Source organism: Agelaius tricolor, unplaced genomic scaffold (assembly GCF_023055355.1).
Source record: "Agelaius tricolor isolate 1412-34295 unplaced genomic scaffold, bAgeTri1.0.p SCAF_27, whole genome shotgun sequence".
In the NCBI taxonomy this organism is placed as follows: Eukaryota; Metazoa; Chordata; class Aves; order Passeriformes; family Icteridae; genus Agelaius; species Agelaius tricolor.
In genome coordinates, this window is record NW_027269287.1 from 10,699,916 (window position 1) to 10,713,733 (window position 13,818).

The window sequence follows — 13,818 nt, forward strand, 5'->3', positions numbered from 1 at the left end:
CTAAAGGTCCACTACATCTGTAACCAATGTGTTTCCTTCCTTTCTCCCCGCCAAGGAAAAAAACGAGTGGCTGAAACACCACAGCCCATCCCCAGCTCATTCCTCACAGCACTGCAGCCCTGTGCTTTCTTCAAGCATCAGCAGCACCAGAATCTTGCCATCACAGAAAAAAAAACCAAAACAAACTACAGTCTGGTTCTTTTCTCCATTACCAAGGCCTTGGATTGAAGTGGCAGCCATGACAGCCTGACCCTTCACAAAAAACCAAACACAGATAGTGAGAAACCTTCACTGGGAGTGCTAAGGCTTTACATAAGGAGTTGTAAGAGGAGGACAGTCACAACTGACAAATGGATATGTTTTAGTTCTGAATGAGTTTTCTAGTCTTCCTTATGAATATCATAATTCTAAGTCATGACTGTGTAATGATCTCATTGCTGAGACATTTAGGAAGCTTGCTTTTACAATTCGTTTAATAGTGCATCTCCATAACTCCCTAGAGAAAACATTCAAGTTAGTAGAGGCTAGACATAATAGATATTTAGCCAAGCATAAATATGCCCACAGAAACTAACAATCTGTCCTTGAAAGACTGTAGCTAGTTTAAGGCATTATTTCCTTACCCTCAAGAAGAGTTTAATGTTTATTTATTTTCCCACATAGAATAGACTATTTCAGTTGGAAGGGACCTACAACAATCATCTAGTTCAACTGCCTGACCACTTCAGGGCTCACCAAAAATCAAAGCACAGTATTAAGTGCATTGTCCAAAATGCCTCTTGAACACTGACAGCTTGGGGCATCAAACACATCTCTAGGAGCCTGTTCCAGGCTTTCACTGCTCTTTTAGCAGAAATGCTTCCCAGTGTCAAGGCTGATCTAATCTGGATATCAAAAATCAAACCTCTATAGAATGCACATACAAATAAGAAAAAAACCCCAAACAGTTACATAGAATCACAGAATCACAGAATAATTGTGGCTGTAAGAGAGCTGAGGAAGACTCCTGTGTTATCTCCTGCTCAAAAGTAGGGTCAGCTATGAAATCATGGCAGGCTGCTCAGAGCTTTTATCAATTTCATGTCAAAAACCTTCCTGCTGCATAATATCCCAGGGCAATCTCCTTCAGCATGTGACCATCCTAAAGACCATTTGAAATAAAAGAGGGGATCAAGAATAATTTGTGTTTTCTATTTAAGTAAAACTAGGAAAGGAAAATAAGGTTTATACAAAGGACAATGTTAAAGAGTGAAAGAGCAACAACATGCTATAGAAACAGCATAGAACACAGGCAGTATTAACAGAGGAGTACTGTGCAAGCCTCAGGCAGTTTGAGACTGAGAGCATGTACGTTTATCTTGATGAAAATATGGTCCTTCCAGATTGGGAATCTCTAACAGTGGGCTCCTCTCTATAGCCACAAAACTCCTAAAAAATAGGCCATGTTAACCAATGCACACTGAGAAACAACAATGGATGTTAGGGGTGCTGGTTGACAGCTAGCTGAACATGAGCCAGCAGTGTGCCCAGTGGCCAAGAAGGCCGGTGGCACCCTGGCCTGTGTCTAGAACAGCGTGGCTGGCAGGACAAGGGCAGGGATCGAGCCCCGGGACCGGGCACTGAGGAGGCCTCACCTCAAGTCTGTGCTCAGTTCTGGGCCCCTCACTTTAAAAGGGACACTGAGGGGCTGGAGCCTGTCCAGTGGAGGGCAACAAGGCTCCTGAAAGGACTAGAGAACATCTCTCATGAGGGACATCTGAGGGAGTTGGAGTTGTTTAATCTCAAGAAGAGGAGGCTCAGAGGGGACCTCATTGCTTTTTGCAGCTCCCTGTAAGGGGCTGAGGTGAGTCGGGGCCTAAATCTGATACAGTGCCTGCAGTGAGAGGACAAGAGGGAATGGCCTCAGGCTGAGACAAGGGAGAGTCAGATTAGATACTAGAAAAAGCTTTTTTGCTGTTAGGGTGGTCATGCTTTGGAATAGGATGCACCAGGGAGGTGGTGGAGTCACCATCCCTGGAGGTGTTCAAAAAGCATCTGGATCTAGCATTGGGTGATGTAGTTAGGGATTTGGGGCAATGCTGGGTTGATAGCTGGACTTGATGATCTCAAATCTCTCTTCTAACCTTGGTGAATCTATGATTCTATCCACAGCTCACACATCTAATCCTTGGTACTCCTCACTGATACCCATGTGGATACCAAAAGAGTGCTGCAGAAAAATTAAACTGCCTTGGCCCGAAAAAAGTCTTCAGAAGTGACAGTAAGGTAAAAAATTCTGAGCAAATACACAAAAGCAAACAAAACAAAATCAACCAACCAAATGAAAAAACTCCCTCAACTCACACACAAACAAAAGCAACTCCACAGCTCCTTTTCAAATTCCAGCTCTGAGACATTAAGAGCTACACAGCTTCAGATTTCACTTACATGTGGAAACAGCTTACACACCCTGCACATCAATCTACTCCAACAGCAATGCAATGTCAACTGTATATGAAACTAGCACTGGATCCTGCTGTAAGGTGTTAAATTAGCTCTCAAACCCATTGTCAAAAACTAAAAAACTACAACTAAGCTAGGATTTAAAGCCATCTCCTTCATTTCAGTTTAAGCTGCACAACCTTGGAGAACTAAATTACTTATTCTAAGCCAGCATTTTCTTATACAAAAAACCCATAAAATGTGTGCTTTAAATAATATTAACAATTCTTCCAGACATGGTCACTCTTGCCCTTACAGGGGACTTCATCCATGCAGGAATGAATATGGCCTTGCATGGTCTTTGACTTCTCTTTAAATAATTATGATTCTGCAATTTGAAAATAAAGACTAGACACTATTTTTTTGAAAGGAGAAAGGGGTGATTATTTTTTTACCGACAACTATTAAATTATGCTCTTTTTTTTTATGATTTCCTTACAAAGTCTAATCCATACTTACCAAAAGCCGCATTGGTCTCTTCCATGTTGTTAATCCTAAGATTCCACATAAGATTGCCTACAACATAAAAAAACATGGCATCAGCAAGAAGCAAAGAACTGTTTACAAAATGCTATTTACACTGTTTTTATTGCTGTTCTTTGGAACACTATAACAATGCTGGGAAGATACGAAGATACACTTTAAAGCAGAGAATACCTATGCTGATGAAGTTCTTAGATCCTAAGAGCATTCTGTGAAATAACAACCAAATTAAATATGCTAGTTTCTTACTTTTGCCTTCCAGAAAACATGCATGAGGACAAGTAGTATATCAGCAATTCCAACCTCTACATTTGCCTTAAATAACTGCTTTCAGCCAACAAAGTATTTGTTCTCTGCAACATGGCTAGGCAAATCTAAAAATTGTCCTTTTCCTCCCCTCTCTCCATCACCATCTCAGCACTTCATTAAGTGCCTACTTCCTTCCTCCCTTTTGCTGATTTCTGACCATTCTGGTGAGCTAAAACCCTGAGCATGAACCCTACCAAAATCAATAAAGAGCACCACCAGCACTACCTCCCTGAAAAGTTTTGCTATTTAATCAGATGAATGCCAGTATCAGCGCGAGGAAAGAAGTTAAAATAAAAGCACATTCTCCTGCAACAGCAGTTTTTAGACCAAACTTGCTAAATCACAGAACTGAATCTTATGATTCTTTCTTTACCTTATAGGACCAAACAATTAAGAAATGATAAAGAATTGCTGCAGAACTGAAATAAACAGCATACCTGAATACTCTCTCACAGAAGAATAGGAACCCTATAAAGGCAGGCAAGTAAGTTTCTCATCATGTCCCATAAGTCAGCAGCTATATTTTAATTTGACGGACATTGTGACTAAGCCAGCCAAGCTCCTACCCCAAAAAGAAACAGGAAGACTGGAACAACCAGGAAGTCATCCACTAGTATTTTTAATAAATCCCTTCTGTAATTTCATTCACTTGACATGATCAATCTAATCTAGCGTAACACGCATATATGACTTGGCCAAAACACCTACTGATATCATCACTGGTGTTGCAAAACCACATACATAACTGCAGTTTCATAACAAAGTATTTTTTGAATTCTCTAACTGCAAAATGGACACATGATTTTATAACAAAGCACATCATACTGACATAATTTTTTCCTTAATGACAGCAAATTTATTTTATTACATCTGTTAAAGATAAGAAAAGAAAGTCCTTCTCAAAATTTTCCTGGCATGCCCCTCACAAGTCAGCATGTAGCATCCATAATGAAAAGAAAACCAAACCAAAAAGCACCCAACCAGACACAGCAGTCAGCTTTTAATGGCATCTGCTTTTCCAGGTTGCTTCTGAACTAAAATTTTCACACATATTTTAACACCCTAACAGTATTTTGGTAACTTTTCTGAATGTACTATTGTTTCAGAAATATAATTTTAAAAACCCCAAACAAAATCATCACCCTTCTTGATTATTAAAAATACTGAATAAGTCTATCTTACACATGCAATTTTAAAGCATTTTAAAAGCGCAAGCATGGTTCTGTGTGCAGAATTCAAAGAATGTCCATTGGTTACATAAACTTTTAACCTAGAGTTGGAATAAAAAAAAAAAAAGAAAAAGAAACAAAACAAAACAAAAAGGATGAAAGATCACAACAGAGATACCAAACAAAGTCATTTGGAGGGTCTGGATTTCCCTCACCCCCGAAGTACTGTGTACATTATACAGATCATTATACACACTGCATTATACAGATCAATAGGAACTACTTGATCCCCAAACAACTGCACTGAGCGTGTTTTTACAGGTGGTGAACAACATGGCAATTTAATTGAAATGTTTAAAGCAAGGGAAAAGCTGATACTATTCACACAGGCAGCAGGAGCTGTGTCCCAACCCAGTACATGACTTTCTGACTGCCGGAGGGCCCAAACTGGCACTAATCAATCTGACTCTGCTACACTTAGTAACTTCTGCTTACTGCTGCCTAGCTTCTGCAATATAAACTCTTGCATACATTCCATATTTATAAACCTGTGTTTTAAAGCAGGGCCCAACAGGAGATGGAATAACTTCTTTCAGTAGTCTTTCCAAAACTGTGCTAAGTCCATCCATTTTTTCCCCAGGAACATTGCTGATTTATCTCTACCTTATGCCTACGATCAAAGGCACAAAGCACAAACATTCAACATCTACACACACAACAATTTTTGAAAATCCTGTGTCTGATAGCGCAAAATCAAAATAACCGAGTACTTTTTTTTTTTTTTTTTCAAAAATGCACGTCAGGAAATAAGTCCCCTATTTGTTTGTCTCGACGTTTGTAACTCCGTTGGGGTCCTGCAAACATCCTACAAAGCTGTCAGCAAAAAGCCGTTACCCCGTTACCCGGAGGCTGTTTCCAGGCGGTCGTGGAGGAGCGGGATCACGCATCCCTCGGGACAGCCAGCCCCGCAGGTGCCGAGCACGCACGGCCGGACCCCAGCATGGCGTGTCCGGCCCGCGGCCGTCACTTACCGAGGAGCCGGCCCAGAGGGGACACGCGTTCTTCACCTGCGGGGCGCTGCTCAGCGACAGCGCCCCGAAGCACAGAGCCACCAGGGCGCTGCCCAGGCCGGTCTGCAGCAGCCCCAGCCCGAGCAGCGAGCGGAACAGCAGCAGGGGGCACGGGCGGCACAGGCGGCGGTGGTGCCGCGGCGCGCCCGGGCGGAGGGGCCCTGTGTGGGGAAGCGGGACGAGTCCCGGGAGAGGGCAGCAGGACCCCGGCAGCACCATCGGCGGCGACACGGGGGGCGCTGGCGGCGGCTCTCGGCGGGCGACCGCTGTGGACGGCGGGCCGGGCCGGGCGGGGCCGCCCCACCGCCGCCCCCGTGCCAGCCCCCTCGGGCGCCGACTTCCTGCGGCGCTGCCGCCGCCTCGCCTCCCGTGCGGACTCCGCTCCGCTCCCCTGCGGGGAACACCAGCCCTAGTAGCGCCCTCAGCGCCAGGCGCGGCCGGGGCCACCCTAGCAGCCAGTGCCGAGCCCGGCGCAAGGTGCTTCGCCGGAGCTCGGACGCCGTCCCCGACTCTCCCGGACCCTGAACCATCCTTCCCGTCCTGGGTCTCCCCGCTGATGCTGCTGCAGCCGTTTTGCAACAGCTTTGGTAGAGTTTACCCTTCCTCTTCTTCCTGTGCTCCCTCCCTTGCCCTTCTCCTTTGCCCTTTTATCCCTGGTCACTGTTGCTACCGAGCACTATGCGTAAAGTTTTAAAATAACTCTTTACTGGGAGGAGGGTGCGGGACGCCATTGGATTGCATTTCGCGTCGTTGGCGCCCAGCCCGACGAGAGGACGAGATTTGGCAGACAGCACGACGTGTGTTGTATTTGCATGAGCGTGCCTGGGTGCTTGCCGATGCCATGTTGTCCGAGACAGGGGCAGAGGAATCTTTACCCGGCAGTTTTCATATCTTTCCTCTCTCCCCGCTCCCTACACATTCTCCTCCAGTACTCTTCCTCATTTTCCCTGGAAAATCTTACTGTTACCGTGGTCTGTCCTTCTCCACTTGATGCACTCCAAGGAAGGAGGCTCTGGAATCTACTTCATCCGTGTGTTCTACTCTCCTGCTCAGCCAAAGCAATTTTACACCTGTTTGGCTAGTCTGAACATGGCTTCAAGAAATTTAAAAAATATAGCTTTTGGTACTTTAGGAAAATAAGGCATGTTGAAAAGGGTCATTGGCTTAGATAACAGCCATTGCTCCTTTTCAGAGAAAGGTGCAGAAATTTCTTTTGGAGTTGCACTCTTATTACATTTATTTATTTATTTATTTATTTATTTATTTATTTATTTTTATTTATTTATTTTAAACCAAAACATTCAGTACTTAGAGTGCTCCTTACCAATAAAAAAAAAATTGCAGAATCACAGAATGTCCTGAGTTGGAAGGACCCACAAGGATCATTGAGTCCAACTCCTGGCCTTGCACAGGACATCCGTAAGAGTCACACCATGTGCTTGAGTGTATTATCCAAATGCTCCTTGAACTCTGTCCAGCTTGGTGCTGTGACCACTTCCCTGGGGAGCCTGTTACAATGCCCACACCCTTTGTGTGAAGAATCTTTTTCTAATATATAACCTAAACTCCTAACACAACATCAGGCCATTCCCTTGGGCCCTATAACTCGTCACTACAGAGAAGAGACCAGTGCTTGCCCCTCCTCTTCCTCTCACAAGGAAATTGTAGATTGTGATGACGTTTCCCCTCAGACTTCTTTTCTCCAGGCTGAACAAACCAAGTAACTTCAGCCACTCCTAGTATGGTTTCTCCTTAAGACCCTTCACAAGTCTCACAGCCCTCCTTGGGCACCCTTTAACAGTTTAACTTATTTAACATAATTTTGTGCCCAAAATGGCCTGAAGGTGAGGAGACCCCCTGTGCAGAGCAGATCAGAACAATCCCCTCCATTGTCCAGCTAGCCATGCTGTGCCTGATGCCCCCCAGGACATGCTTGGCCCTCTTGGCTACCAGGGCACTGCTGACTCATGTTCAACTTGCCATCGACCAGGACTTCCAGGTCCCTTTCCATGGTGTTGCTTTCCAGCCTCTTGTTCAGCAGGTGGGGAAAGTTCATACATATGCCTGAAAATAAATACACATAAGAAAAGACAGCTGTAAGAAATAAGCTGACTTGTCTTGATGGGGAGAAGTATATTGCTGCTCATGCAGTTGCTCCAAGTCAACCATTGGAATTTCCAATCAGGAAAGTAGCATGTTTTCCATTCCTACATTTTAACAAAAGTGAAGTTATTTAAGACTTATGCTGACTTGCTCTCCTTTATCTACATGGTTCATGACATAACTCTTTAATGTTGTTCTTTAGTCTGGTTTAACCTGGTTTATTTTTTTAATAAATAAAAAAAAAAGTTGTTTCTCTCTAACAGAGAGAAACAACATTTATAATACAAGCAATCACTGTTAGTAATTTTGTGTACTCCAACTAGACTTGTCAGCTGGTCTATTTGTGTCATTATCACTAAGACATTGATGTATGGCAAGTAAATTTCAATTTTTGTATTTTTAATAGTGAGTCCATGGCAGTGGTGTTTATTTCTCCTTAAACAGACAGAAACATACATGTTCAAATTCAGTGAAGAAGTTATGTTCATGTTATCAAAAAATTTGGAATTTTATTAAGTAAAAAGTATTATCAGAAGAAATCTTACACTTTGAAAGAATTTTCTATAATCATTTTTGGGTTATTTTCTCTAAATACTGCATCTGACCAGGAATTTGTCCCATTTATTCACATGCAGATAATGTTGACTTCTATTAAGTCATAGTGGGCCCCACAGTTGTTTCTTTTTTGTTTACTCAAAGCACTGGCTGTAAGACCCCATGAAACCTTTTAGCCAGCTCTGGCAGGAAGGGGGTGATGACAATTGGCATTCCTTTAGCAAAGAGGAATTGCATGCTCCTTGTTCCTGTTAGCATCAAGGTGTTATGTTGCCTCTGAGAGTGCAAAACACACTTCCATTCAGTAGTGATAATATAATATTTATCTGGAGGTTCTGCCTATGCTTCTAAATATAATGTGAATAAAAAACAAAACAAGAAAAATTCATGGAATATCAGTTAAATTCTACTTTGACTCAAAATCCAATTTTTTGAGGATATTTAAGCAGTTGGTGTGAACACCATATTTTGAATGCCACAGATGCCAAATGTCTTTGAAAATGTGTCCTTTGAGGTCACATTAATGCTTTGTTCACAAAGTGCACGTCCAGAGCTGTGAAGTAGTCAGCAGATGGGTGGTTTGTTTTTTTCTTCACTGCAGTTCACCCTTCTGCAATTGCTTAGCTGTCTCCACTGACTACCTGTTGCAGTGTGATTTCCTGTTTCACCTATCCCAACCCCCCCCAGGTGTGCCAACCTTCCCCCTCCCCCTTTTGCCCTCCTGCTAAGAGCTGTTATCAATCTTAACATTCCAGCAAGGGCGGTGTGTGGTTGGCAGAAATTCAAAAGATGCCCTTCAGGTCCGGGTTCATTGGCCTGTCCAAGCATCTATATCCCTTGAGCCTTCCCCTCCTCACACCTGGTTGGCCCTTACCTGTCCCGTCCCCTCCCCCTGTCCCCGGGGCTTAAAAGGACACGAGACCATGGGGCCGGGAGTTCTATTGGGAGCTGTTACCACATTCAGAGGTCTACCACCCTAAAATAAAACTCTGGATTAAGTCTCTATGATAGAACCCGCTCCTTTTCTCTTCACCGTCGCCTGAACCTTTTCCACCAGAGGTAAACTGAGTTCCTACTTTGCCTGGATTTGTTCCCAGCTGCAGCATCCAGCCGGCCAAAGGTATCTCTGGGGTAAAACGCCACAGCTGCTGCCTTTGGTCTAGCAGCGAGGGCTAGACAAAGCCAGGCATGACATGCCCGGAAACATCAGGATTAATATTCTATAACTACCCATAGAAGTGAACCTTCCTGCTTTGAAGTTTCTTCATTGGGTGGACTGCCTGCCAAAACAGCTGGGTTTAGGAGTAGTGCTTTCATGATCTAGCCTAATTGACTTGAAAAGTTACTCTACTTATTGCTGTCACCCTACCATGAATTGGAAACACCTCTTTACAAACATGCTACTTGATGTCAAGCTTACTGCCTCATCTGTGTTTCTTTTTAAGCTATCTGCATTGATAGAGGAAAATGAATGCTTTCCTTTTCCTGCTTTCCTAGATGATTTTCACTTAAGCCCCTAGTTTCTGTGAAATCTAACCCATTCTGTAGAGCTGCCAGTGTTCCAATACCTGAGATTCCAATATCTGAGTATTCTAGTTCCTCACTGTGTGCATAAAATAGATTAGAAGGCATCGTTTTTGTTTTGGAGACAATAGTAAATTGACATGCTAGTCATGCGTGCCTTAGTTGTATATGCTTTAGTTAGTGCTCCTATACCCTTCCTGAAACAGTTTTTTACAGAAGGGGTGAAAAAGTAGTAAAATTGTCTGCCCAGGAATGTGGCAGAGTCACCATCTTAGATGTGTTTAAAAAAAGATTGGATGTGGCACTCTGTGCCACAATTTAATCGAGGTGTTAGGGCATGAGTTGGACTTGATGATAAAGGTCTGCGATTCTGATAATGGCTTTCTTCTTCTATGGCTGTAATTTACCTTGCAAAAAATTCCTTTTTCTCTTTTAAAAGTTTCTCTCTTTCTGACATGAAAAAACTTTCTACCAAGAAGGTCATTGGACTGTTCCTGAGGATCAGTCAGGGGCTCATCTTAGGAGAGTCTTCAGTGGAGAACATTCCTTCATGAAAAGTGCAGCTCTTCAAGGAGCCTCATAACTACCATTCTCTTTTGCCAGAGTAAATCTTCTGTGATGGTGTTCTATGACCAGTCACAGAGCTCTGGTTATCCCTACAGAGTGGTGTTTGGATGCAGAGAAGTTGCACTCTGAAGCTCCCTGGCCTGTTTTCCCAGAAACCTTTCTGACCAGGTAGCTAAAGGCCCCTTCTGTCCCCTCAACTGCAGATGAAATGCAATGCAGGGAGCAGCATTGTTGTGCCATCTGGGCACAGGCACAAGCCTTGATTTTGCACATTCTCCTTTTGCAAATGCAATGCTCTTTTTCTGGGCTTTTTTGGAAGCACTTCTGTTGCTGTGGCTGCAGAAGTAATTCCTGTGGGAGGAGGCGCTCCCAATATCATCCTGGATCTCCAGGGCCCTTGGCTAATGAGGGTGCACAGGGTCAGGGAAAGACAGTAAGAGAAGGGAGTGAAAGCAGCACCTAGAGATTTTATCAAGGATATAGCAATTTATTTCTTTTTTCTTTAATAAGAACTTACTGAAGCCCTGCTACTGCTGCTGATTGGGTGGTCTCTTGTGGGGTTGGGGATAGTCCAGATGGCTGGCAGCCCTCCTCCTTCTGGAATGCCGAGGCCTCCTGGGCAAGGGGTCTATACCCTGGCTGGGAGTGGAGGGGCTGTGGCTGTCACCTTGGGCAGAGGGACCTGCCACTGCTGCTGGCTCCATCTCCTCCTGTTCTGCAGGGATGGGAGCAGATGGGTGGAGGGTGTGGAGGACAGCTTCTGATATGCTGGGTTGGTCCTCCATGCTGGACCCTGCCAGGCTGCTGGCAGGGGCCGCCTGTAGAGCAAGATTTTCTTCCTGAGGGCTGGGGAAGATGGGCACAATGCTGTTGGCCTCCTGCCTGGCAGGTTCCTCTGCCACTGCCTCTTGCCCCAGCTCCTCCTGCTCTGCAGGGGTGGGAGTAGATGGGTGGAGGGTATGGAGGACAGCTTCTGATGTGCTGGGTTGGTCCTCTTCACTGGAGCCTGCAGAGCTGCTGGGAGGGCTTGGGTGGGGAGCAGTAGTATCCATCTGAAATCTGCTGGAGGTGGACACAGGATTGTTCTGTGAGACAGCATAAGAGTGTAGCAGCCTTTGGGCCTCTTGTGTGCACTCATTCACAATGATGCTGATGAGGCCATGGATCAGAGGTTCTGTATGTTCCTCAAGGAAGTCCTGTAGCACGTGGACCAAGACATTCTTAGCTGGACCACAGAGGGACACAGCATGCAGGACAATGCTCTCTGCGATCCTTGCCATCCACCATCTAACCCCATATTTTGCCTCCAGCTCTTGGCGCAGCCAGGGCACCACAGGGTCAAGGAGATGCTCTTCTCTTTGGAAAAGTTCTGCCCACACTCTAGGCAAGAGGCCACCCACGGGCTCTGCTCGTGCACCCCGATGCCCTGCTGTGCGTAGTATCTCCCGTCGAGCATGAGAAGGGGACTCCACAAAGGGGCTGTTTTTAACCAGCTGCCCTAGAGTTATTCCTGTCCAGCTGCTGGCATTTACTGACTCTTCAGAACTTGTGAAGACACAGTCTATATAGCTGTCTGTCTGCACAGAAAACCTGACAGCCTCTATCACTTCTCTGCAGAGTGGGCACACTCTTTGCATCTCTGCCCAACGCATAATGCAAGCCAGGCAAAACTGATGGAGACAGGGCATCACGTAAGTGAGGTCATCTCGAGCATCACGGCAGATGGGGCAGTTCCACTCTGTTTCTGTGGCCCTGTCTATAACGTTTGGCAGTCTGGATTGAATTAAGAATGAGAAGATGCTCCCCATCGCTGGCACTCTCAAAAGGTGTAACACACTGCAAAATGGGGATGCTGTGGTGATGAGCTGTCCTGGGAGTGGGTGGATGAAATGCTCAGGCCCCTCAAGGAGAACCCTCCCAGTTCCCCAAGCCTGAGCACTCATTCTATGGCCACCCCAGGGGGACATTTCCCTGCACAACTCACCTGTGCTGTTCCCGGCTGCCTGACCCTGGCAGGGCTGGGGAAATACTATTGCGGGCTCCTGGATGGGTACTGAAAGTGGCAGCATGCAGCACTAGAAAAAAAAAGCCTGGATTAACCCTCCAGACCTCGTGGACATGTTCAACAGTAGTCCAGGCATAATCCAGACTGGGCCAGGCTCTGGCAGCATCTAAATATACACAGTAAGGGACACAAGGAGACAACCAACGTGGTGATGTCACAGTCCACTGCCAGTGATCCACTTCCACTACCCTGTAACATCACAATGGGATGTCCACCTCCATGGTATTCAGACCAACACAGCATGTCAGAAGTTGGTCTCCATGGGTGTGACAGTAATCCCCTAGAGAGGAGACCCCCCCGGCCCTGGACTCTTACGCAGCCCTGCAAGTCCCATCAGAGTAGTAGTAGTGCTTTCTCATGCAGACAGGACCATGGAAGAAGTACTGAAAAAACACCAGTCATGCTTATAGAGGAATCATGAGTGAAAGATTCGCTAGGCATTCCTCATGCAAGATGAGGAAAACTCCAATAATGCCTAGTACTATATCTGCTAACCAGCAAAGGGGCTTTGATCGCAGAAGTGAAAGTCTCTGGTGGTGGGATTGTGACTGCCAAGAGTGGCTCCTGAAAGGTCAGACAGTAAAGTTTCCTTAATGCATTTAGAGTTCAGTTTAAGCAGAGGAAAGAAGAAACCCCTCTGCATTGATATAAAAATCAGTATTTTAAGAGGAGAGGAGGAAGAAAGGGAAAGATATAGCAGATTATGGATAGGAAAAGTAGGTAATAGCAAAAGCACTCTTCATATGAACACTACATTTCAAATAAATGAAAAAAAAAAACCAAAATGAAACTAAAGCAAAACCAACCCCAAATCCAAACAAAACGAAAAAAATGAAAACAAAAACAAAGATAAAACAAACAAAAAACCCCAACAAAACATAGAAAGAAGGTTTATACACAATATTCTTTGAAACTTCAGAAACTTTGTTTCCAGATGCATTCAGTTTATATAGTGGTTGATACTCTTTAGAGTGCAGGAAAAAATATTAAAGGCAGTTGATGAAGTAAAGGAAAAGCCATATTAAGCATGTCATGTTTTTTTCTGATATTTCTTCAAAATACCTACCACAGGTAACTCTGAACCCAGAGAATGCTAGTGTGTGGGATGAACTGGAAAAGTTGTAGCTTTGTGACTTGTTTCTTAGCAAGCAGCAAACACCATAACTAAACAGGCATGACTGCCGTGCTGCATCCTCATGGCCATTGGCCCTCGTTGGCTTTTTTGATAAAGTGGGCTGCTGTGAGCTCCCAGGATCACTCTGGTAGACACACCTGAGCCATCTGTAGATGTGACTCAGCCTACAGGCCCTGGATGGCAAGAATATGTTCCCAGAGTAGGCGAGCTCACCTGGCCAATAACCTTACACAGGCAAGAACGGGAGCAAACGTACAGCCCAGAGGGTAGCCGTCACTGTCATCCCAGGAAAAAGCAAAGTGCCAGAAAGTAGAGGAGAGAGGGACCGACTCCAAAGCCCAGCTCTGCAGTGATACC

General features: G+C 44.9%; 1 protein-coding gene across 1 annotated transcript in view; it reads right to left on the minus strand.

Annotated features, from left to right (window-relative positions):
* The window catches only part of ENTREP1 (endosomal transmembrane epsin interactor 1), a 28,375-nt gene extending 22,522 nt beyond the window's left edge, over positions 1–5,853 (minus strand). The window contains exons 1-2 of the mRNA XM_071448716.1: positions 5,474–5,853; positions 2,941–2,997 (exon numbers count right to left, since the gene is read on the minus strand). Coding sequence (XP_071304817.1) covers positions 2,941–2,997; positions 5,474–5,731 — 315 coding nt within the window. The 5' untranslated portion in view covers positions 5,732–5,853. The remainder of the gene's footprint in view (positions 1–2,940; positions 2,998–5,473) is intronic.
* Positions 5,854–13,818: the final 7,965 nt, after the last annotated feature.